At 48.9% G+C, this 26,186-nt stretch overlaps 1 protein-coding gene across 1 annotated transcript in view; it reads left to right on the forward strand.

The window, feature by feature from the left end:
* Positions 1-25,028, forward strand: part of LOC146177948 (uncharacterized) — a 155,329-nt gene extending 130,301 nt beyond the window's left edge. The window contains exons 3-4 of the mRNA XM_084581776.1: positions 19,714-19,812; positions 24,916-25,028. Of these exons, the coding sequence (XP_084437902.1) occupies positions 19,714-19,812; positions 24,916-25,008 (192 nt within the window). The 3' untranslated portion in view covers positions 25,009-25,028. The remainder of the gene's footprint in view (positions 1-19,713; positions 19,813-24,915) is intronic.
* Positions 25,029-26,186: the final 1,158 nt, after the last annotated feature.

Consider the following 26,186-nt stretch of genomic DNA (forward strand, 5'->3'; position numbering starts at 1 on the left):
GACGTTGAAAGCCTTCCCTTTTTATCGTACTCTCACAATACACGTTTAGTGAATTGACGGCTGAGGTATGTTGAAAGCCAAGCTGCAGCTCCTCCTCACCCATACCTTCATGAGAAAGCAGTGTTCCGAAATGTGTTCTCTTACTAGAGCTTCGTCGTTTTCATTTCCAATTTAATGTGCATCTCAAAACAAGGCAGGGCTATGTAAAATGACAAGGCAGCAACAGGTGCAAAATCGCAAGACCATGTATGAACAACTTTGATGATTGATTGCTGGGACGCACCGAAGGAAACCTCGCTCTTCGTGCTCCTTACCTGAATGCGCCTCTACCCTGCTGAGCGGTACAATCCTTATCTTCTAATAATGCTCCCGTAAGGGTTCCACGAACATATCAGGCACGTGCCGTGCTGAAAACGATCTCGCAGTCTTCACAATGTAGCTCGACACAGCAGTGAACTCTTCCTAATCATCTGCTAGTTCACAAAAATCATCAGCGTGTGCTACTGATGCGTTGTCCATGTTTAGCACAGAGGCCGTTGCGCGAAGCTTTCGCGCAAACAAAAAAAAAGAAGAAAAGAGACACGCGAATACAATTATGCGCCGATGCTGTCTGATCGTCCCATCATGAGATAGCAGTCCATGAACGGATCGCAGATGACTGTCCCGACTATTTTGTACAAGGAAACAGAAGGAACCGTGTCATGGTTCAGCCATGCCTTTTTGTCAAAGCCCTATAGAAATCGCATTAGAAACAAACTTCATGTGGTCACAGTTACGAAAATGCTTCGAGTAGAAAGTTTCCTTTGGCCGACTTGAATTTATCTTTCTCAGCAACACCACATTACGCCGTGAGCTTTTAATACAATGGAAGATCACATCGTCGCGTCCACAGCTGTTCGTGCATCCGAACACATGCAGAGCTGTGTTGTATCAGGTGCACAACACTAAGTTGACGTGTTTTGTACGTCCGCAACGTACGCAAAAATTTGGAGGACGCTTAAGCTTCGCCTTCAAGAGTGGAACGCGATAGCGTTATTGCACCTCGTTCGCACCGCCCACACATTCGCTCGGTATGTTCTTGAGTCACACAGCGTTCGGCGCGGCAACGAAACGTGCGCCTGAGCAAGCGGAACGAACCAAAGAACTCGGTGTCTCGGAGGGAGAAAGCCGGGCAGCGACGCGCCATGAAGGCGGACGCGATCATGGGGCTGACGCCTTGATGGGATCGTCCTCTATCTCGCTTGGGAGCACCACGCAAAAGCATGATTCCTCGGAAGCAGCTCGGCACACATCGCAGGGGACGCTTTCCCAGCAGAAGCGCTACGGCGCAGCGATCAGGTCAGAGGCGTCCGGCATCAGACGCTGCACCTAGAATCGCGCTGTGAGCGGAAAGAGGAGCCGCGTCGCCTAAACGCCACTGTTCGAGTGACGCACGCTGGATGTTGGAAGGGGAGAGAGCGAGAAAACTTATTAAACGCAAGGATATTGGGGCATCCTCGCACCGGTAACCGCGCGGCCCGAAGGGGAGAAGCGGGTGAGCGAAGATAGTGATCTAAAGAAAGGAAAGACGCTTGATTCTATAACCCGTGAGGGTGCACGGCTAAACGTCAGGGGCGAGTGGCGCGCCACGTGTCGGGGCAGCGCCGCACATTGCGAGGAGGGGTTCTTCTGTGTTTGCCGCAAGATGGCTCTGCATTTGCGCAGAGCGCAGAAGAAATGTAGCGGAAACGTACTTCGCTACTCGTGTAACTGCGACTTCTGTAAGTAACATGCTCATAATTACCGATATACACCGCAGTATAACGTTCTACGGCACGTTTCTAAGGCAACACCGCATTCACTAGAAGCGCTTTTGTACCGCTTTCAAGCATCGAACTCGTGGCTGAGTAATAGCCTCTCCCTCTCACACTCCGGAGACCCTGGTTCGCTTCCCACCCAGCCCATCTTGGAAGTTGCTTTTTATTTATGACGTGCATGCATGAAGTGCATGCCGGGATTTATCGCTCACGGCCAACGCCGCCGACGACACCGGCTTTTCTGCGACACGAGCTCCTTAACGCTACCGCGTTAAAACGAGGAACAGCGCACGCCGAAAACCCCCTCCGTTGGCACTGAATGCCTCCGGCTCCTAACGGTGACGTCACGACGGACGGAGAAGCGAGGTTTCTCCCACCGCTTTCCTCCTCTGTAGCTGTCGTGAGGGGCGCGGGAAATTTGAATTGCGCGCTTTTAGTCGACGATTGCGCAGGTGTTTTATGTACAATCGAAAACATAACTTCACAGGCATGATCAACAAATAATCTACCTCAAAACCAATGGTACAGGTACATTTGAGAACCGCTGCAGTGTCCCTTAAGCCGGGCGCCACGGCGAAACATGTAGGTTCCCTACTCGGATGTAAAATCCCTTGATAATTTGAAAGTAGCGACTTGGTTGGTTGGGTTGGTTGGGGTCTTTGGGTTATTCTCGGGGGGGGGGGGATACCGGACACGGGTTATGCCGGCCTTAATTCGCGGCGGCACTCTTGGTGTTCGAGGGAAGGGGAGATGGGATGTTGGGAGGGGAGGGGGGGTCATCATCGTCGTGGAGTCGCTCTCGTCGTCGGCTCCGTCGCCAGCGCCGTGGCCAGCAGGTCCGGTGGTGGGCTACAGTCTTGCAGCCAGGCCGGACTCCTCCAGGAAGGCCAGCAGGAGCCGGTGGGCTGCCAGGGGGCTCCTGGCCGGGAAGAGCAGGTGGTCCTCGGTGGCCACAGGAAGTCCGAGGGCCCGGTAGCCTGCCTCCATCTTGCGACGGTGGTGGGCGTGTGCCGGGCACACACAGAGGAGGTGCCCCAGCGTTCCTGTATCACCGCAGGATGGGCACGCTGGGGTGGGGGCCCGGCCACGGACATACATCTCCGTGGGCGTCCAGGAACCTCCGGTGCGGAGGCGTAAGAGGAGAGCTCGCTCCCTGCGGGCGAGCTTGTCGGACAGGCGGTGGAAAGTCCTCCCCTCGGCGATCTGCCGATCGGGGTGCAGGGCCCTCACGGCCTTCTTGAGGGGGAGCCTGGAAAAGTCAAAGGCAGATATATGATTAGTCATACTTACCTGGTCGGAGTGGGCCGCTTTGGCAAGTGCGTCGGCCTCATCGTTGCCCTGGATGCCCGCATGGCCCGGGATCCAGTGCAGTGAGATGACGAAGCCGGCATCCTCCAGGGCCTGGAGGCGCGCTCGTAGGTGGCAAGCCGATAGCTGGAAGCAGGACGGCTTGCGCAGGAGCTGCAGTGCCGGCCTCGAGTCGCACAGGATGGTGTAGAAGCCTGGGGGCTGACTAGTCTCCAGGAAGTCCCCTGCCAGGTGGAGGCCCGCCAGCTTGGCAGCGGTAAAGCTACCTGGAAAGGAGAGCCAGCAAGAGCTGGACACCCACACCTGTAGGGCCGTCATAGCCGCTGCAGCTTGGCCCGTGGAAGGCAGGACCAAGCCGTCAGTGAAGAGGAGGGTGCTCCCTTTGCACTCTTCAATCAGGGCTGCGGCAGCCTGGCCCAGGGCAGCAACTGGGGAGCGGCGCTTGCTGACCCCCTCCAGGTCAAGGGTGACCTGTAAAGGAGGACGTGTTGGTGGAGGAGGGAGGATGGAATACCCTGGGGCATCTCTGATGAAGTCCTTGTATACAGCCGTCAGTTGCCCCATCTGTGAATGGGGGCGCTGCACAGCCGTGCCAAGAGGGAAGCTCCGTCAGGGGCATGGTGAAGGCGGTCCACGTGAGTGAGGCCTCTCTGGAGGAGCTGCAGGGTCAGGGGGTAGACACCGGCTTCCGCCAGAGTTGCCGCAATCCTAGAGCACTGCGTTGCTCCCAGCAGGCGTCGGATCCATTTCCTGCGTGCTCCGTCCAGGATGTTCACTCTGGTGGGCCTGAGGGAAACAAAAGGTAGGGCATAAAGTATGGAAGAGGTGGCGGCCGCCTCAAACAGCCGGATTGCCCATGATGTGGAGCAGCCGTTGCCCCCTGCAAGAAGACGTTGGGCTGCTCGTCCAACCCGGTTCAGATGACCCAGGTAGGCCTTGTCTGCAGGGATCCATGTGAGGCGGTGATCGATCACCAGCCCCAGGTACTTGACCTGGCATCTCCAGGGCAGGCTGGTGCCGTCGATCATCAGGGTGGTTGCATGAGCTGACGCTCGTGCTCCCAAAGGGTGCACCATGAGGGCCTCAGCATTTGCGGTAGAGAGCTTGAGCCCCCTGTCGCGAAGGGACTGCTGCACGGAGTCGAGGGCTCGTTGAAGGGCTTTCCTGGCAGAGATCATCCTCCTCCTTGGGGCCGGGACCCAGAGCGCCACGTCATCAGCGTAAATCGAGGTCAGCACTCTGTGGTCCTGACCCTGTTTGATGGCGCTCGGGAGACCGGCCAGCACCAGGTTGAACAGGAAGGGGCTGAGAACAGACCCCTGGGGCACTCCGGTGTTGATGGGGCGAGGCGAGCTCAGGGTCTGTCCAACCCGGACCTGCAGGGTACGATTGGAAAGAAAGGCTGTTATGAAACGCCGCAGGTTACCTGTGACTCCCAGGTCATCCAGAGCCTGTTGGATGGCCTGGTGTGGTAGGTGGTCGAAGGCAGACTCGACGTCCAGAAGGGCGAGAAAGGCGACATCGCCCATGTACTGTGCCTCTTCCAGGGTGGACACCACGTCCGCAATGGAGTCCGCTGTGCACCTGTGTCTCCGGAACCCAGACTGGCTTTCAGGGAGAAAGTTCTTCACCCGTGCGATCCAAGAGAGGCGCTCCAGGACCACGGCCTTGCAGGCTGCGGATGTCAGGGACACGGGGCGGTAGGACGAGAGCTGCTGGGGGGGGCTTCTTCCCCTTGAGGACGGGGACCACGATGGCCGTAGTCCAACTCTCAGGAAGGATGCCGCTTTCCCAGATCCCGTTGAACACCTGCAGGAGGCGGGCCTTTTCTGGGGTGTCTAGGTTGCGCAGCATATGGAGGGCCCGAAGAACTTTCTGCGAACTATGCTGCCGCGCCGCGCACCCTCGTCGATCCTCCTCTCTCACCTCTCCCATCGGATGGTGATTGGCTCCGCGGGCGGTCTCCGGGAAAAGCGCGCTAAAAGTTCGCTCTTTTTGTGTTTTCATTTTTCGTCAGCGCCATTTTTTACGCAGCTGCCGCTGCTACGACCGAGCTCCCTGAGCTTGCACTTCGCGTTATTCGCGCTCCTTTAGTGCAGCACTATGCCCAGCTGCTGCGCCTTTCAGTGCACAAGCCGGCGTGAAAAAGGCTTTGTTCTTTTCGCGGTTCCGAGCGGCAAGAAAGACACCGTTAGAAGAAAAAAGCGGCTGCACAACATCGGCCGCAAGAACTTTAACACCGACGAAGACTGCCCATCTCTGCGAGGTACAAGCGACTGTGTATACTGAAACTCCATGCAAGCGCATCACTAATCTGGCAATCTCACTTAATTCACTGATCATTTTGCACCGTTATGCGTGTTATTGTTTTCACCTCATGGTTCCACTCAACGTGCTATAATAGCGACGGCTGATGCATACAATGCGCATACATTCGCATACACGCTTTAATTTCTGAACCTAGGTCTCGCTTTTCAACGATAACGCGAGACCTAGGTTCAGAAATTCTTTGTAACATCTTTTTAGGCGGGTTGAAATAGGAATAGAATGTGGGCGGAAAATGCCTAAGTGTGTCAAACTTTGGGGGTGGCCTACCTAAGTTTAGAAGCCAACACTAAATTTCCCATAGTCAAATGTTCGACTCCAATTTCGATCAGATCCGAAACAAGTTATATTTCAGAGTCCAGGTGGGCTAGATTTTGGTGTGGCAACCTAAATTTGGATGTCACCATTAAATTCGCCATAGCCAAATTAGGTTGGACCCCAATGTTGGTCAAATATGGACGACGTCAAATATGTGGGTTCCAGAGAGACAAATTTTGGGGTTAGCCCACCTAATTTTTGGAGATCACCATTGAATTCGTCATACTAAAATTAGGCTTGACTCCAGTTTCGATGCAATTCGGACAAGGTCTAATTTCGGTGGTCGAGAGGGCCAAATTTTGGGGTGCGGACAATTTCCTTGGATGGCGGGAAATCGGTGCTCGGATCTTTGGCTCTCGATTTCGGCTCGACATCACCTCAAGGTCGCCGACAGCGGGAGCTAAAGGCGTTTCATGCTTAATAGAAAAAAGTTCATATTCGTTTTCAAGCCGCCGCGAAATTTCTCGACTACCAAAACGATTAAGCCGTAGCATGTGCACTGCGCGGTGCCAAACTCAGACTGAACCTCGATAGAAAATTCTAGGACGGCCATCAAAGCAAATGTCCCTGCTTGTTCCCAGTAACCATCCCACTACTAAAAAAACTCCACTCGTGAGCAACTTCATAAACTGTACTTCCACGAAAATTAGTTCGAGGTGAATCTACATTTAACTAAACATTGGTATGCTGAACATGTTCTGGAATGTTCAAATATATTGTAAATATTAAGATTCATATACTATGCCGGCTTTAGACAGACGCTATCAAAAAGTCAAAAGGAATGTGAGATGTATGCAGCAGGTGGTGTTGTTCGTACCGCAAGCGCTCGTATTTGGCACTTTCATGGCGCGTACGAGACGCTAATTTATGTGGTTCGTGGTTGTCAAGCGTGTCGCATGTCTTACTCGTGTTTTCATTCAATAACAGAGCTTGGAAAAAGCGCGAACTTAAGAGCGTGCGCATGTGTTAGCCAACTTCCGGACGGCGAGCTAGCGATGCCCAAAAAAGCGTCCCGTGTGCAGCACGCGCAGCCGGCGGTCGAGGGTATTCGAGGAGGAAAACGCCGCGCTATTTGATCGTCATTTAATTTTGCGTTTACTTTTTGTCTAAGTTCCATTTCTCTTTTCATCAAGGATCCCATCTGCAGACTAATGCGTTTATCACTTCCCAGACTACACTCCTCTTCTTCGTCTATTTTCATTTTTGTGACCTTGCTATAAATTCCCTGCTACATTAGACAGTAGTCAATGGATGGATGAAATATAGGAGCCTCCCCTTTGAAACGGGGTGGTAGCAGTAACTATCATGCTCATTTTTCTCCCTATATCTTAATTATTGATTTAGATTGGTTAACTAAACCATCATTCTATTTCTTAAATTTTTTGTTTCTACATTACTAACATTATGTCACTTCTCTGCTTTCAAGCCACCAATCTTCCAGTCGTTTTTTGCTAGTTTCCACCGCCGGTTTATTCACCTAGCCACTGTTATCTCTAAACCACAGAGCTTCAGGAACAGTGATAGCGCCTGCATCAACTTCCGGATGGATACCATTACATTCGACTATAATATGGTGAATTGTTTCACTGGAGTTACCACATACAGCACATGCGTCATCTCCATTGTTAAATTTCTTTTTGTAGCTGCGTGTTCTAAGGCACTCTGATCTAGCTTCAAAAAGTAGGGCACTGCCTCTTGAGTTATCAAGGAAATCTTCCTTCAAGATCTGCATTTTCCACTTTCGGTATAATTCCACACTCTTTCTTTTCCATCGAATTTATCCAATTTTTACCTTCTGTGTTTTTCACCTGTTGCTTAATGCTCTTTATTTCTCCGTCCTTGTGATTAGCATACTTACTAGTTAGTTTCCTAGTTCTTTTCCTCCACTGTGAGTCAACGCTTTTTAAGTACAGGTATTTTACTTTAGCTGCCCACCTGTTATTGTCCGATTTCCTCAGGCGTTCCTCATATAATATTTCACTCTGAGCTTCCCGTACTTCGAAAGATGCCCAGCCCATATCTCCCTGTACCGCCTAATTTGTAGTTTTGCCGTGGGCACCTAGTGCTAATCTTCCAACGCATCTCTAATGTCGACTGTACCTCTGATTTTAGGCACAAAACCGCATTTCCGAAAGTAAGTCCGGGCACCATAATTCCTTTCCAAATACCTCTCAAAACCTCATACCTATTGTATCCCCACAATGCCTTATGCTTCATTATCCCGGCATTCCTTCGCCCTTTGGCCTTAGGTGATTGCTCATGCTTTCCAATGTATGCCAATCCTTCGTTTACCCATACCCCCAGATATTTATATTCTGCTACTCTAGGTATTTCATGGCCTTGTATTTTAAGACCCTGATCAGTTGAGCCGTTAAAAATCATCAGACCCGACTTAACTGCGCTGAAACTGAAGCCTACAGCGTCTTCTTCGTCTCCGCAATACTTAACTAGAGTTTGCAATTCTTCCAGCCTCTCAGCTAGCAGCACAATATCGTCTGCATACATCAAACCGGGGAGGCGCTGCTCTACCGCCTTTCCACCTAATCTATATGACAAGTCAAAACCTAGGTTACTCTCTTGTATCCTCCGTTCCAGGTTTATCATATAAAGCATGAACAGCACCGGTGATAGAGGACAGCCTTGTCTTAATCCTTTGCATACTTTGACATCTTCCGTACTTCTTATCCCTACCCACGTAATTTCTACTTTGTTATCCCGGTATATTTCCTGTAGGAACTCTATTATCTCATAACCGCTACCTTCTCCTTTTAATATGTTCCACAGGAGTTCCCTGCTTACGTTGTCGTACGCTCCGTTTATGTCCAGGAAGGCCAAATACAAAGGTCTATTTTCCACTCTAGATATTTCGATGCATTGGGTAAGCACGAACAGGCAATCATCTAAGCGCCTACCATTTCTAAAGCCGTTCTGAAGTTCTCCGAGTATCTTGTTACTTTCTACCCATGCTTGCACCTTTATTTTCACCGCCTGCATGGCCAACCTGCACATTACAGATGTTATGGTAATCGGCCTGTAGGATTTTATGTGCATCCTGTCTCCTTTCCCTTTGTAAATCAAATTCATTTTACTCTGCCGCCAGCTGTCCGGAATTTGCTTATTCGTTATGACTGTTTCCAGAGCTTTTAACAACGTTTCCTTACTTTTTGGACCGAGTTCATTATTCAGCTTGATCGGAATTCCATCTATTCCTGTAGATGTGTTTCCAGTTTAGATTGGTCAGTTCTAAGCTGCTTTGTATTCTGCTACCTTGTGTTGCTTCCTGATTTGCGAAGATTACCCTATCGTCGCACTTAAATGACTCGGCTATAACTGATGTAATGTAGTTCACTGCGTTGCCTTCCTTTAAACAATTTCAATCGTTATCTTGAATCCAATCCTGCTTTCTTTGATTCTTCTTCCCTAGCCAGCTTATATGGCTCCAGAATTTTCTTGCTCCGTCTCTGAGGCACCGTATATGTCAGCCATCCAGCGATCGGTGGACTGCCTTATTTTACTTTGGACGAGGGCCTGCACCTCAAGTTTCTTTTGTCGATATGATTCCCATTTTGGTCGATTTCCTCCTGAGATACCTGTGCTTTCTTTGCCATTCGGTGTTCCCTTGAAGCAGCCCGTCGTTGTTCAATAGCTCCCCTGACTTCCTTATTCCACCAGCTCCTCTCTTCCTCTTGCTCTTCCATTCCAGCGGTTTGCTACTTTAACCTATTGAATTTTCCTCCTTATGAGCAGTTCTACCTGTTCATAATCCCAGTCTTTCATGGGGCTTTTCTCTATTGCTTCCTCTATGTCTGCTGCTATCTGCGCTATTTGATCGTCGTTTAATTTTGCGTTTACGTTTTGTCTAAGTTCTATTTCTCTTTTTATCAAGGGCCCCATCTGCAGACTTATACGTTTATTATCACTTCCAAGACTACACTCCCCTTCTTCGTCTATTTTCATTGTTCTGACCTTGCTATAAATTTCCTGCGACATTAGTCAATAGTTAATGGTAGTCTGCCTGTTGCGGAATTTCCACGTGATTTGGCCTTCACATTTTGTTTCTCTTTACTATAACTAGAACAGAAATCTAGCATTAGCTTCCCGTTACAATCCGTGTATCCATCCTGATCGTCGATTTGTCCGTTCATGTACCCCAGTAGAATAATATTGGCCCCGTTTCCAAACTGGCTTATATCGTCACTGAGACATTCAACAAGATCCTTGTTTTCTTGCCTGCATTGATGTCCTCTTCCTAAATAAACTACCCCAAGCCATGTCCTTATGCCGGCAATTGTTCCTGAAACCCAGATATGTTCTTTACAAGATGATTTAATACTTTGCCAATTTGTTCCCTGGTGTATCAACATACCTACGCCTCCACCCTTTCTTTCCGTTCTCGTTCGGTTGCACCCTTCCCAGACGTAGCCTTCTATAAACGGCGGATCTTCTAGATCCCCGAGATGAGTCTCGCAAAGGGGGGGGGGGGGGGGGGGCTAGTGGATGCTTTATTTTTTTTTATAATAATCAAAAAGAAGGAAAAGAGTATTGCCGGCCGCGGCAACTGCTATCTAAAAAACTGAAGCACTTGAGCTGCGGCCGGCGGGAAGGAAAAGGGGATAGAGAGAGGATAGCGAGGGGAAGTAGAGAGGAAGAAAGGACTGGGGGAGCTTTGTACATTATTTAAAAAGTGCAGACGAGGGTACACACCTATTTTGTCATCCTTCAACTGCTGTTCTATCTCTAGCCATTTCGCTCTTTTTCTACCTCCTTGCATGTTCATGTAGCCGATCCCAGTGTTAAATTTATTTTTTGTACTTTTCTTTCTGGACCTACTCTTTCCATTTTTAAGGGCTCAGCCTCCATTATTACACTTTCTTCTGCTTCACTTCTAACTATCTCTGTGCACGGAGTCCTCGCGGACCCCCTAAAAAAGCTACAGCCTTGCCTGCCTGTCGCCAGCCGATCTCTGCTCTCCCCCTTCTGTTAAAATGAATGCCATCTCGCTGAAAAGCCCTACCAATACCTGCTTTATGCACCTCCCTGTTTACCTCAACCACTTCGAAACGCTTCTCCAGGCTTAACTTTCTTATGTCCTGATTAACTGTCACTATGTCCTTTTCCAGCTTTCCGTTCAATCCTAGCACCTCTGGTACTGTGCATACAACTATCTGCGTTTGCACTGCTATCTCCCTGATCTTGTCAACTCCCTTAGCTAAACTTTCCATCACTCCTGCAGCGTCACCATTTGGGACATCGTTTAGCCCCGCGGCTACTATTACCATACTGCGCTCTGCGGAATTCTTCAACAGCCTATTTTTACTCTCTTTCAGCACTGCCCTCATTGTTCTCCCTGGGAAGGCTCCAACTAACACTCTCTTATCACCCTTTACACGTTCCAAGATATCTCGTCTGCACCTGTTGTGAGTGAGTGAGTGAGTGAAAAACTTTATTTAGTATATTTAAGGAAGGGGGATGTGTAGGTGGGGTCCCTAGTCCGGGACTCCAGCGGCTGCCGCTGCTACCCGCGCACGTGTCACGAGGGCCCGTTGGGCCTCTAGTCCAGAGCTGGATAGGGCAGCCTCCCACCCCTCAATTGTTGGCACTGCATTCGGATCATCTGGAGGATTGTGTGGGCAGGTCCACACCATGTGGTGCAGGCCTGCCTTTTCCCCGCAATATTTGCATTTGGGGTCGCAGAACCCGGGGTGTATTGTGTTTAAACGGGCTGGTGTGTTATATGTACCTGTCTGTAGGCGTCGCCATCTGACTTCCTCCGCTTTGGAGAGCCCCTTGGCTGGGGGTGGATATTTTCTGCGAGAGAGTCTGCAGTGCTGTAACCTCTCCGCATACGTCGCCAGAGGGCCGGGATAGGGCGGTGTGGAGGATGGAGGGGTCGAGTCCCGGGGGAGGAGAGCTCGGGCAGCGGCATGGGCGCACTCGTTCCCTTCCACGCCTTCATGTCCCGGTGTCCAGACGAGGCATTTGTCTTGTTCGGGGTGTCCATAATTTTTCAATATTCTGGCAGCCTGGGGACATATTCGCCCTTTGATGTAGTTGCGGTAGGCAGCCATAGAGTCTGTTATTATATAGGCGCAGGTGGTATGCGTGGCGGCTAAAGCAATGGCCACCTCCTCCGCCATTTCTATATTGTCATCGCAGATGGTGAGGGCATCAACCAGTTGTTGTTGGTGAATCACAACCGCTACCGTGTACCCCGCTTCTGACTTTGCTGCGTCTACGTAGTAGGATTCAGTGTCCGTCCCGTACTTTTCCTGGATGTATTTGGCCCGCGCCTTCCGGCGCCCTTGGTGGAACAGAGGATGCATATTGCGGGGTAGGGGATTGGCTATGAACGAGTCTGACCACCCGGGCGGTATAGTCTGTTTTTGTACGAGACCTTGCGGGCTAGTCAGGTTAAGGTCCATAAGAACGGTCTGGCCCGTGCGGGTTGCTGCTAGGCGATTTATCTGGGTGGCGCGTTGGGCGGCAAGGAGTTCTTCGGCTGTATTGTGCACCCCTAATTGCAAAAGACGTTCTGTGGAAGTGCTTTGGGGCAGGCCCAGCGCCTTTTTAACTGCGTTTCGTATAATAAAGTCGATTTGCTTATAGTCTCCCGTTTTGAGGTGCAGATACGGTGTCGAATACACAATTCTATTAATGATGAATGCTTGAACCAGGCGCAGGGTGTCTTGTTCGAGCATACCCCTGTCGTTGGTAGTGACCCTGGCTATCATACGAGCAACCTGCAGACTGGTGTTTTTGAGCCGAGTGAGGGCGTACACATTTCTGCCCTTGTCGTTGATGTAAAGCCCTAGAACCCTGATGGTGTCCTTCTGTGGTATTGGGTTTCCATTGAGGTTGACTTCAACAGTGGGTTTGCGTTGGCGGGAGCTGTGTAGTACCAGCAACTCCGACTTTTCGGGGGAGCAAGTAAGGCCGCAGTTAGCGGCGTAGGCTTGCACGATGGTTACGGCCTCTTGAAGGCGGTCTTCGATTTCCGCGGTAGAATAGGCAGTGGTCCAGATGGTGATGTCATCCGCGTAGAAGGCGTGCCGTAGATGCGATACCTTATTTAGCTGGGCTGGGAGTTTGATTAAAGCAATATTGAAAAGTAAGGGTGATAGAACAGCTCCCTGTGGCGTGCCGCGTGTGCCTAGCTGTATTTGGCTGGGTTCTGCCAGACCGAGGTCGGCGTAGACGGTACGACCGTGAAGGAAGTCTTTAACATATGCATAGGTCCTTGCACCACAATTGATGTGGCTCATATTTTCCAAAATAGAGTGGTGCTTTACGTTATCAAACGCCCCCTTGAGGTCAAGAGCGAGAATTGTCCTGAAGAAAGGCTTGTTAGGGGGGTTTATGACTTCTTCCTTAAGCTGGAGGAGTATATCTTGGGTGGATAGGCCAGGCCGGAATCCGAACATGGTGTGTGGGTACAAGTCGTTTTCTTCAAGATATCGGGTGAGCCTAATGTGCACCGCCTTCTCCATAACTTTCCCTACGCAGGAGGTGAGAGAGATGGGCCGTAGTTTGTTAATATCTATGGGTTTGCCCGGTTTGGGGATGAAGTGGACCTCCGCAGTCTTCCACTCGTTTGGCAGGCGACCCATGCGCCAACAGTTGTTAATGTAATTCGCGAGCTGCGTGAGGGCTGCGTCGTGGAGATTGGCGAGGAGTTCCACCGTGATCTTGTCTTTCCCAGGAGCTGTGCCTCTGCGCATGGCTAGGATGGCGGCCTGTATTTCTTTGACGGTGAATTCCGCATCTAGTTTCTCGTTTGGCTGCCCATTATAGGGAGGGAGGGGGTCCGTGTCGACTGTGGTGCAGAAGTACTTTTGTTTGATGGTTTGTACGAGATCTCTATTGGAGCCGCGGTAACCATGTAGAGCCCTAGCAAGGTTCTTGCGTTGGTCGCTTTTGGAGTTGTTGGGGTCAATGAGGCATCTGAGTAAGCTCCAAGTTTGTTTCGAGCTAAGGTTACCACTCAGGGAATCACATCTTGTCAGCCAATTTGATTGAGCAAGGTTCCATGCATAGTCCTCTGCAGCTTGCGTTAGGGTTGCGATGCGGCGTTTGAGCGTTCTGTTGTGGCGCTGGTGGCGCCAACGTTTCACCAGGCCTCTGCGGGCATCCCACAGGTGCAGGAGATGGGAGTCAATAGCAGGGCGGTCTAAAGATGTTTTCAGGGCTCGGGTGTACTTAGAAGACAGGTGCCTAAGGTCCGATGCCCAGGAAGCGTAATCAGTGATATCTGGGTGATCAAGGTCAGCTTGCTCTTTTCGAAACGCGGTCCAATGAGTGATTTTGGCAGTACCGCGCATATGTCGATGCGTTTTGCTTGCAAGATGGATGATCAGAATGAAATGGTCACTGCCTAAAGTTTCCAGTGTGTTTTCCCATAGGCAAGCTTTACCGCCGTGGGTTAGTGCGAGATCGGGGCTGGTGTCACGCGTGACACTGTTGCCAAGTCGAGTAGGTTGGGCCGGGTCGTTCAGCATGGTAAGCATGAGGTTTGAGATGGTGTCTGCTAGGATGCGGCCTTTCTTGTTTGCTTTAGGGTAGCCCCAGGATGGATGTTGCGCATTGAAATCACCCAAAATAAGGAGCGGAGCTCTTTGGGCGACAGTGAGTGCCTTTGTGAACACCCTGGCGCAAGGGAAGGCAATTTGGGTGGGTTTACTGTAAATGTTGAGAATGTAGGTGCCCGTACCGTTGCGGTGTCTAGGTAGGATTTGTACAAAGTCGTACACTACATCATCTTCTTCTAGATCTAAAGCAAGTGCAGTATAATCCTTGTGAACCATAATGCAAGTTGCTGGAGTGCGTTGGTGTGTGGAGTAATTAATGAGTTTTGCGGAGTTGTTAACCTCCTGTAAAGCGATGACATCTGGTTGGTTTGGGAGAGAATCAATGTATTGTTGGAGTGAGGCTCTCTTACGGCGGAAGCTGCGGCAGTTCCATTGTAGGACGCTTAAGTTGTGGGTGGTTGCTGTCCGGGCGGTAGGCATGGTACAGGTGGAGAAGATTCTTCGGAAATGGAACGCATAGGTTCGAGGGTGGGTTCGAGGCAGGATTCCAAGTCTTCGTCCGCGACAGCGTGTCGGCGACGGAAGCCTTTCAATCGTGGGGAGGCAGACCGCATGAGTTCCGCCACCTGTTGTTGTAGGCGCGCTATCTTTGCGTCGTGAACGCGTTGGTTTTGAAACATAGGTTCTAATAAGAGCTTAATTTCTTCCCTCATCTGTGGCACGACTGGTTGCATAGCCTCCTGAATCATCTGCCGCATACTTTGAAAAAGTTCTGTCCTTAGGTTATCTATAGCCTGGGTTACCCACGTTTTAATTTCGGTATACTGCTCGGGTTCCCCTGTGGCTTCAGATCGGATGGTAGGGGGGTTGGGTGCGAGTGGAGAGGCGCTAGTGTCAGTGGAGGGTAGGGGGTTGGTTTGCGTGGGTGATGTGTTGTTTTGGGGTTGAGAGAGGAGCTGTTTTAACCGGCGGTTTTCGGCTTCGAGCGTGTTGAGCTTATCTTGCATTTTGGTTTGTGCCAACAACTGAGGGGAAGTAATGGCTACCTCAGCCCAGCTCACCTTTTGTGCGGAGCCGTCTCGCTTGTCTTCTCTTTGACTGCCGCCTCGCCGCCCGGGTGAAGTGCTGGAACGCCGGGAGTTTGCAGAGCCTCCGCTGGACGACCGCAGGCGCTGATGTTTATGTGGCTCATGGTGCTGCAAACGTTGTCTGTCCCTGGATGAGCGGGTGCTGGTTTGATCGGTGCCAGATCGCTGACCTCGGGGGGTTGGTGTCCGATATTTAAGTTTGCATCTGTTTGAGTTGGTGAGGTGATCGCCTCCGCAGGTGAAACAGGTAACTGTGCACTCATGGCCAGAAGATGGGTTCTGAACACCACAGGAGGGGCAGCATGACGCGTCCGGATGAGGACAGACGTCTTGGCGATGGCCTACCTGGCCGCATTTCAGGCACGTCGGTGTGGTTTTCTTGTATAGCCGGACCGGGGTCGCTTGCTGGTAGAAGAAGATGTGTCGGGGTAATTTGCGCCCGTCAAATGTGAGGGCTACCATGACTGTTTTCCCAAGGCGGCGAACGCCGATGACTGCAGCTTGTGGAGAGTAAATGGCTTGCATGATTTCGTCTTCCGTGGTTTCCAAGTCGACAGGAATGACTCCTCTGCATGTCGCATCTTGAGGCTTGAGATATGCAGACACTGCGTACAGATTACCTCCGACCCTAATGTGCTTGATGTTCAAGAGCTTGCGGACAGCTTCCTCGTTGCGTGCTCCTATGACGATGAGATTCTGGTTCCATTCGGGCCAGATGCTCAGTAAGCGCGCCTGCGGCTGAATTCCAGTAGCTTCATGAAGCGCGTGGCTGATTTTTCCGCTGTTCTTGAATTGGCTTAGTTGTGTGCAATGTCGACACAACTAGCGCCATCTGTGGGGCATCGGCAGAAACAATCAACCACGTGATTTTTGCTTGTCCAGCGATTTTGCCGACCTCCGAGATCCGGACGCTGTCAGCTGCCTTGAGATTTGAGGAGCCTGTGGAAGTGACCTTTGTTCTTGTGACCGTAGAGCCTGGACAGCGTATTGGCGGACTTTTTTTTCTTTCTTTGTTATTTTTTTTTAATATTTGGTTCCGCCACACCAGAAGGCAGCAGCGACCCGCTACGAAGGGCAAAGCCACCATCACTATCATCACAGCAAGCAGACGCTCCATCGCGCTTGTTGACATTGCATTTATCTGAGTTTACAGGCCTCTCATCACCACGTTAAAGAGGAAGGGGGAGAGCACCGAGCCTTGCAGCCTTCCTTTACTTCCCAGGTGGACAGTGGGGGATTCTAGGTCCTGAAACTTTACTTTCAACGTCCTGTTTGTCAGGAAATCCATTACGTAATTATAAGTCCTCTCGCCGACTCCTAATTCCTGCAGTCCCGCGAGATTTGCCTGGTGTTTTACGTTGTCAAATACTTTTGTTAGATCTAGTGCTAAAATTACCTTCGCGTCTCTGGCTTTCGAGTCAGTTATGTCGTGTTGTAATCGGAGCATTACGCCCTGTGTGCACAGGCCCGGTCGGAACCCGACCATCTCATGCGGCCATAGGTCGTTTTTCTCAATGAAATTAGTCAGCCTTGTTTGGATTACGCGTTCCATAAGCTTTCCAATGCATGAAGTTAGAAAAATAGTCTGAGATTTTCCAATTTCGGTGGCTTGCCAGTTTTTGGAATTAGCACACGTTTGCAGTTTTTCGCTGCTGGGGAAGACGACCGCTACTCCATACTTCTTGCACGTAGGTGGTGAGTCCCGCTATGGAAGCGTCGTCTACGTTTCATAGCATTTTATTTGTTATTCCATCGGGGCCGGGAGCTGATCGTGTCTTTAAGCTCAGGATTTCGGCTCTAACTTCCGCTTCTGAGATGGGCGTGTCGAGGGCCTCGTTCGGAGGGCACTCAATACGCGGGCGTGTGGTTCAAGGTCGGTTCAAGGTTCATACAATAGTCAGCCGCTGGCTTCGATAAACCTCTCCACCAAGCTGTCCGAAGCAAGTTCAACGTTTGTGCCACTCGTGCCACTCACGTTCTTTATGCGGCCGTCCGCCATCCTTCTCTACGCGATGCATTGTGTGTAAACGCGGTGGACGGCGCCGAAGCTCGAATGGAACAGGAGCCCTCTCTACGCCGGGCCCGTCGGGGCGCGCTGGCCGCCGCCGGTTACGTTGGGCGCTGGAGCTCGCGGAACTATCGACGGAGTGTTTTCGCCAACGTAACGGAGTGTGTGCGAGCGCACGCGCGTGCGTGCTTTGCGTCGGACTATATTCGCGCCTTACCCCTGTCAAGCGTGCAAAATAAAGTGCACTTACGGCGAGTGTCACTTACGAAAAGTGCACTCTACCGCTGCTAAACAGCGTAACACAAGTGCACTTGCCAAAATGTGCACTCAGGTCGGATTGCGTTCGCAAAACAGACTTTGAGGGCCGAGTGCGTAGCCTCGCCGGCAGAAGTTTCTGCGTCAGAAATGTATTATGTATTAAGATATGTATACAAGTTGATTTTACGTGTTTTGTTCATATTTTCATTTGAGGAATCGTTTTATAATAGCGACGGGTAAAATATTACGTAACAAAAACAAAAACCACGTACGCAACTTCCACATTAAGCGTGGTGCGCCACTGCGACTACGCCATTTTCAGTTAGGGTGCGATTGTCATTGTGCGTGGTGTTTGTTGATAGGGGGTCTCCCGAATTATGGCCTGATGTCAAATTTAGGCATTTTTTGAGTGTTTTACTATTTTAAAAAGCAGTTCACTGAGCTTAGCGCTTGGAGGTTCAAATTTCTTTTTTAAAACATGTTTTTCAGTTGCCAGTTTCGTACCAACGAGTGCTTATGCGAGTGCACTCCGCTTTCCCGTTTAGCACTGCGTAGCGTAAAGTCTCTTTTGAGCTGCGAAGTGCACTACGCGTAAGTGCACTTTATGGCATGCTTCACTGGGGAATGACTCAACGCTATGGTCGCGGCTCTGTTAGTCAAGTGAGCAATTGCTCATCTCTAAACTAATATGCTGCCACACACTCTGTACGGATTTGCTCATATTTTCGCCTTGTTTAGTGCCACATGCGCGCGCGCGTCATATCTTTTTTTACACTTTTCGCGTTATACATCTAAGTATAGAATAAGGTCCTTGGCTTTTAGCTGCTCAGCCATGCTTTCTGAGGCATTGTCTGTGTCGTGAATGTAAGCTAACTGCATGTTTTGAGTGCAGCATTTAACGAAGCAGTGACGACTCTAAAGCGACCGGATAAAGCCACATATTTCGTGCTTTGCTTTCGTTTGGTGTGCCAGTTCTCGATTTCGTACGCCACGCATGCAAGCGCTCATAGATCTGCAGCTGAAGTTGAAAATACATGGAAGACAACTGCTGCCACACTTCTCAAGTTTACCGGCAGCTCGCAAAACCAGTCAAAACTGCAAAGAAACCATACACAGACTTGCTAAATTGTTCCCATTAGCCGCCTAGTTACAATTTTTTTAAAGCAAGCTACTCAGTTTGACCAGCAGTTGACAAACTACGGACGCACGGAGGTGAAGGCGAGTTGAACCAACGCCGAAATCGCGTACGTGTGGTGAAAGACACTCACAGCTGAAACTATTTTGGCGGGAAATCCCTGTCAACATTCGGTATTGATGTTTCAGCAGCGAGTAATATTTTAATCTGAACACATTTCGACAAAGTACAAGCTGAAATGCTCTGGTGAGACCCTGCGCCAGCGCTTTTACTGGTGCAGGACCGCCTCTATCTGCCCGCGCGCGCAGCCGTGACCGGCGCCTGCTCCGGAGAGCGCGCGCAAGCCGTGTACCGCGAGGATGGAGCCACAGTCGAAGAGCGAAAGGAAGAGCGGCGGCGCCGCAGGAGGACTACTTTTAGTTTATTGAGGGGTTTTAGTACAATGACTCTTTGTTTTGGATACGCAGATTTCTAATCGCTTGGTTTACCTTCCATAACCTATATTCAGGAACTGCTTTTTAAATTATGTTCATTTTAATCGTTTTCTTTACTTACTGTTATTGCTGTCCTTTCCCTCGGCGTCTTTCCGCTTCCACACGCTAGACACGGGTAACTATACCGACTCAGTAAGTCCACTTGAAGAAGTGGAGCGCTTGGCTGGGGAGTGGAAGAATCTTTTCCTATCAGTGAGCGACACTTTGTTCTGTCAACGCATGCACTGTAGTGTCACGTTCCATCCACGTCGCTGATGAGTCAAGAAATGCTCCCGCTTTAAAAAGATGGTTCGTCAAGGATTGCTGCAGTGACCATGATATAAAATAGCATTGGCCAATGAGCACTGAATCGTGAATAGATCTTCAGAAATCTTGCCCCTGTCCTTTTGTAACAGTGAACGTGACAGCGAAGGTCGTCTCTCCAATTTGCACTGAGCTGAAGCTGTCCCTCTTCGCAGTTCCTGCTGTACCACCTGGTAGGCAGCAGCTTCCTCCTGCTCAGCAGTGGCTGGCTCATGGGCGTGGCCAAGGGAGAGATCCTCATGCAAGCGGCGGCGGTGGGTGCTATTCGCATCACTGGTTGCACCATGATGCACGTCAACGCGACACGGTCCAAGACAGTTTTACAGTGAATAGGCCACTATATGAGAGTACTTTGAAATTGAAATTTATTTTGCAACATAAAGATTCTTGCTAGGAGGCCAGCTGAAAGCTGACCCCCTCGCACACACAGCAGCACAGCAGCGTGCGATGGAGGCAGTATCAGCACACACGTTGGCTAGGCTACATCACACTAACAAAAAATAACGACATAGGCCTAAAAAGACACTAAATTCAAACATAGCGCGCGATTGATTTAACGATATTCTTGTTATGTCAATATTTTTCTCCCTGAATGTCTGGCTTAGAACTGTCGACAATAAATATTTCAGCATGTTATCCGTACTTAGTTCTGCATTTGGCAACGTTCCATGCCTACCGATGCGGACAAAATTTAACGGAGAGCACTTTTTCCGTCTACCATTTTGCACGCGTAGCAAAAATTGAAACTGGCAGTCGTGGTATGTGCGAACCTGTGGTAGACGCCAGTGCCTTTTCACTTCGACAAATATTGTTTTCTTATCTACAGTGAAGAAGGCGTGATATTAATTTGAACGGTAAAGCTTGCTCCGTTTACTTATCTCCGCACGTGTACGTCGTAAATATTGGAGTTATTTCGCAATCCTGCCAAATTAGTCAAGACATCCTCATCAGCCTGACTATACCCACTGCATGGCGAAAGCCTCTAACATATTTCTCCAATTAACCCTGTTCTGTGCTAGCTGCATCCACTTGACCCCTGCGAACTTCTTAACCTCATCATCCCACCGAACTTTCTGCCGCCCCCTGCTACGCTTTCCTTCCCTTCGAATCCAGTTTGTTACCCTCAGCGACCATCGGTTATCCTCTCTTCGCACTACATGTCCTGCCCATGTCCATTTCTTCTTCTTAATTTCCACTAGAATGTCGGTAACTTGAGTTATTTCTCTGACCCACTCTGCACGCTTTCTATCTCTTAATGTAACCCCTATCATTTTTCGTTCCACAGCCCTCTGGCTTGTCCTCAACTTAAGTAGAACTCTCTTGGTTAGCCTCCGCGTTTCAGCGCCATAGGTGAGTACAGGTAAGATGGAAATGTTATATTCTTTCCTTTTTAGCGATACCGGTAGGCTGCTAGTCATAATCTGCGAGTGCTTGCCAAATGCGCTTCATCCCAATCTTATTCTTCTTGTTATTTCCTTTTCATGGTCCGGATCTGCGGTTACTACCTGTCCTAAGTAGACATATTCGCCTACTACTTCCAGTACTTCGCTACCTAATGTAAACTGCTGTTCCTTCCCGAGGCTGTTGAACATTACCTTAGTCTTCTGCATATTGATTTTCAAGCCTATCTTTCTACTTTTTCTGTCTAGGTCATCAATCATTATTTGTAGATCATCCCCCGAGTTGCTTAGCAAGGCAATATCATCAGCAAATCGCAGATTACTGAGGCATTCTCCATCTACCCCTATCCCTAACTGCTCATATTCCAAGTCTCTGAATACTTCCTCTAAGCAAGCTGTGAATAGTACTGGGGAGATTGTGTCTCCTTGCCTAACACCTTTCTTTATGGGAATTTTGTTACTTTCTTTATGCAGAACTATGGTTGCTGTGCAGCCACTATATATATCTTCCAGCACTTTCACGTACGGCTCGTCTACCCCCAGATTTCGCAATGCCTGCATCACCACCGAGGTTTCAACTGAGTGAAATGCTTTTTCGTAATCAATGAATGCTATGTATAAGGGCTGGTTATATTCCGAGCATTTTTATATCACCTGATTGGTGGAATGGATATGATCGATAGTAGAGTACCGTTTCCGAAACCCTGCTTGATCCTTTGCTTGATTGAAGTCTAAGGTAGTCCTGATTCTATTAGCGATTACCTTAGTAAATCCCTCTTACATAACATACAGTAAGCTGATTGGTCTGTAATTTTTGAGGTCCTTAGAGTCCCCTTTCTTACGAATGAGGATAATGTTTGCATTCTTCCATGGTTCCGGTACCATCGATGACACCAGGCACTGCGTATACAGGATGGCCAGTTTTTCTAGCACGATATCTCCCCCGTCCTTCAGCAAATCTGTAGTTATCTGATCCTCTCCAGCTGATTTCTCCCTTTTCATAGTTTCTAATGCTTTCTTGACCTTGTCCTTCGTCACTGGTGGAATGTCGAATGTATGGCTGCTTTTCCCTACCGCCAATCTCATTACGGTCCTGACTACTTTGGCTACTGTAGAGATCTGTATAGAACTCCACGGCTACTTTGACTATCTTATCCATATTCGTGATGACGTTGCCCGCATTGTCCCTTATCGCATACATCTGGTTTTTGCCTATGCCCAATTTCTTCTTTAACGCTTTAAGGCTTCCACCGTTCTTTACAGCATGCTCAATTTTCTCCATGTTATTATACTTCCTTATATCGGCCACCTTGCGTTTATTGGTTAGCTTTGATATCTCGGCCAAATCGATCCGGTCTGTTGGATTGGAAGCTTTCATACTCTGGCGTTTCTTAATCAAATCTTTCGTATCCTTAGACATCTTACCAGTATCCTCTCTAACTATCCTACCGCCTACTTCTACCGCGCACTCTGTAATGATATCTTTGAAATTATTGTTCCTTGCTTCTAAGGTAATGTCGCCTTCCTCGATTAGAGCTGTAGCGAGATCCCGAACTCTTCTGCCCTCCCCCTCACCGCTAATTCGTTGATGGGTTTCTTTCTTACTAATCTGTTGCGTTCCTTCTTCAGATTTAGGCTAATTCGGGACCTCACCATCCTGTGGTTACTGCATCGCACTTTCCCGATTACCTCTACATCTTGCATAATGGCGGGGGTTGAACACATTTTGAAGTCGATTTCATTTTTAGTCTCTCCGTTAGGGCTTTTCAATGTTCATTTCCGGTTCTTCCGTTTGCTGAAGAAGGTATTCATTATTCGTAAGTTATTGCGCTCTGCAAACTCAACTAGTAACTCCCCCCTGCTATTCCTAGTACCAATGCCATAGTCACCTACTGCCTTGTCTCCTGCCTGCTTTTTCCCTACCTCGGCATTGAAGTCGCCCATTAGTACAGTATACTTCGTCTTTACTTTTCGCATTGCCGATTCTACATCTTCGTAGAAGCTTTCAACTGCCTGGTCATCATAACTACATGTAGGTGCATAGGCCTGTACAACCTTCAGTATATACCGCTTATTAGGCCTAATTACGATGCCTGCCACCCTCCCAATAATACTATAGAATTCATCTATATTACCCGCTATATACTTAGTGACAAGGAAACCTACTCCTAGTTGTCGCCTCTCTGGTAAACCTCGATAACACAGTACATGCCCATCCTTCAGTACAGTGTATGCCTCATTCGGCCTCCTAGCCTCACTAAGCCCTATGACATCCCATTTCATGCCCTCTAGTTCCTCTAACAGCACTGCTAAACTAGCTTCACTAGCTAGGGTTCTAGCATTAAACGTTGCCAGGGTCAGTTTCCAATGGCGGCCTGTCCAGCGGAGCCAGGCTTTCTTAGCACCCCCTGCTGCGTCACAGGTCTGTCCGCCGCCGTGGTCAGTTGTTCCGCAGCCGCTGGTGACTGAGGGCCGGGGTTTTGTGGAGCTTATCATGAGAGGTTGTGGCCAATTACTGCACCAGGGTGGCCAGCTCCTGTTCTGCTGAGGGGGTACGTTGCCGGAGGTGTTCACCGGCATCAGGTCGCACCCCAAACCTGTGTATGCAATTCCATCGGCACGCGGATATTTTTTTTTTTTTTAAACCGGTGGAGAATTGCGCGGCACCGGGATTTGAGCCCCGGTCCTCTTGCATGCGAGGCGGATGTTCTATCGCTACGCTACCGCTGCTACTTCTACACCACCGCTGCTACCTGAACATTACCTTACCTTACTCTAGTAAGAGAGAGAGAGACAGAGAGAACATTACCTTACTCTTCTGCATATTGATTTTCAAGCCTAGCTTTCTACTTTTCCTATCTAGGTCATCAATCATGGGTCTGACCGCCGCTGTGGTCAGTTGTTCCGTAGGCGCTGGTGACTAAGGGCCGGGGTTTTACGGAATTAATCATGAGATTAGTTCCATAACCCTAATGCGCAGTTTAATGAGGAAGAAAAAGGGGAATTGTTTAAAAGTAAGTTAACTTAGGTAGGGATATAAAGACGGTGGCGATGCCAGTCGTCCCGGACAGCTTATTAACTACGTTTTTCACGTGTTCATCCCATACGATACTTTCAGAGAAATATATGCCTAAGGATTTGAATGTTTTTACTGCTTCAATATTGGTGTTGTTCAAGACAGTTTGCGGCAACTGAATATGCTGTGACGGGGGTGAAAAAGGAGAGCAAATTAAGTTTTAAACAATTACTTTGAGCCCGTGAATTTATTTTGTACATTGTGACATTGGCTTGAGAAGCTAGAATTTCACAATAGTTGTTTGCAGAACATAAACTAGTATCAGCTGTGCAGATTACGTAATGAGCAGTTTCGTGTTTTTATGTCGTAGTGTTGTGAGAAAAGACCTTTTGACTTCCTACCACAAAAAAGCCGCTACATTCAGTTTTCTTCTTGAATGGTACACTGAAATAGGCCAGTTCGCCTGCACAACTAATGAGGAATGGCGAATAAATTTTTACATGGCGGCCAGATGTTATATGCCATCGCTATCTGAGGTAGTTTCAGAACTGAATAAATCAGCTGATAACACCATCGGATTTGTCTAAGACATTGGGCTTATTAGGTTAATTCAAAATTCACAGATGATCAGTAAGCTAAGAGAGCATTTTGGCGGGCTAGTTGGTGCATAATAGAGACGATAGCACACAACACAGGCGCTGGTGTTGTGTGCTCTCGTCTTCGTTTTCGCGCTGTTGTTCTTCACCTCTATCAATAAGCTCCATGATGCGTATACGTATTCAGTATATGCCTAAATATTTATCTGCTTGAACGACAGTGCAAAGGTTTGGCCATTGCAGAGCTAATCGGTAGTTGCGGCTACAGTGCAGGATGTTAAAAACAAAGAAAAGGAGGAATGAAGGTCTCGTAATATTTTCTCACTTTTGATTCTGTTCTTTCAGGGGGCTGGACTTACTGCTGGGATATCGCACTTTGCTCATGGCCTGTACACCTTCGTGACGGTCTTCCGCCAGCCCATAAACGCACCGCCGTGACCGCTGCCATGGTTTGAAAAAGCTGCGTCATTGTGCAATAAAATATAGGAAATTTTTCCAGCGCTTCAGTGCTTTCGTGGTAAGAAAAAGAAGTCCGGCTTAAACCAGAAACCCAGTCGGCCTCGATTACAAAAAAGTAAAATGGGGGAGAATAGGCGGGGGCAAGAAAGGAAAACATGCAAATAAAATATAAAATCTGCTCCTCATAACTGGCAACACAAACTTTTTCTAAGCTTTCTCTTTCTTCTTTCATTGTTTGCACTGCGTTAGCAAAGAACACTTCCATGAAGTTACGAATATAAATAACAGGCTGGGACTACTCTGTTCTAAGAGCCAGTGCATCACATCGGCAAACAAATACAGGGAAATTGGGGGCTCTGTTAGGACATGGGTAAGAAGGGAGCCCTATACTTAGCATCAGTTAGAGTGCACTCACTGCAGGTCGAATGCCGGTCCAAATTAACTGGTCCAGTTGTAATTGCACCTACTTTTATCCTTGTGAATTTCCTAGCCTCATCCGCCAGCCTAACCTTATGCCGCCCCATGGTATTCTTTCCTTCTCCTAGAATTCAATTTATTCAATCCGGCTTTATTTTGCCGGAAGGGAACGCAGTTAGGATCATAAAGAGGAGCAGCGCAAGAAAGAAAGACACAAGAACACACACACACAGCGCCGACTACCTACTCAATTTTTATTGAAAAACAGGACGTATTTTATACTCCTAATCAAACGACCAGTAAGCTGGAAACACGAAGCAGAAGCACAATGATTGCCAGCACGACGAACATCTTATCAACCACCGATGTTCAGAGGCAATCAACAGGCTTATATGTAAGGGGAAATTAGAAAGATTAAACAACCAGCAGTTATCAGTTACCAACATAGCAAAATCAGAGTCGGAACATCGTAGCAAAAGCAGAGTCAAAACACTGAAACCATAAAGGCAACAGAAACACGAACAAATGGAAACTTTAGGCAAACCTTAACGTAATAGAGCAAAAGCAAAGTCAGGAGTAAAAGGAGTTTAAAAGCGCCAGAAGCTAACCGTAGGCACACCCTTGCTTTAAAACGAAAACTGATCATTTAATTGAACCATGCAAAAAGGCAATTTCTTTCGGCGACGCAAATTAACGGATTGCTGACGCACCATGTCTCCACCCCTAGAAATGAGCCAAGC

Source organism: Amblyomma maculatum, chromosome 10, assembly GCF_055883805.1.
Source record: "Amblyomma maculatum isolate TAMU_Amacu chromosome 10, ASM5588380v1, whole genome shotgun sequence".
Classification (NCBI taxonomy): domain Eukaryota; kingdom Metazoa; phylum Arthropoda; class Arachnida; order Ixodida; family Ixodidae; genus Amblyomma; species Amblyomma maculatum.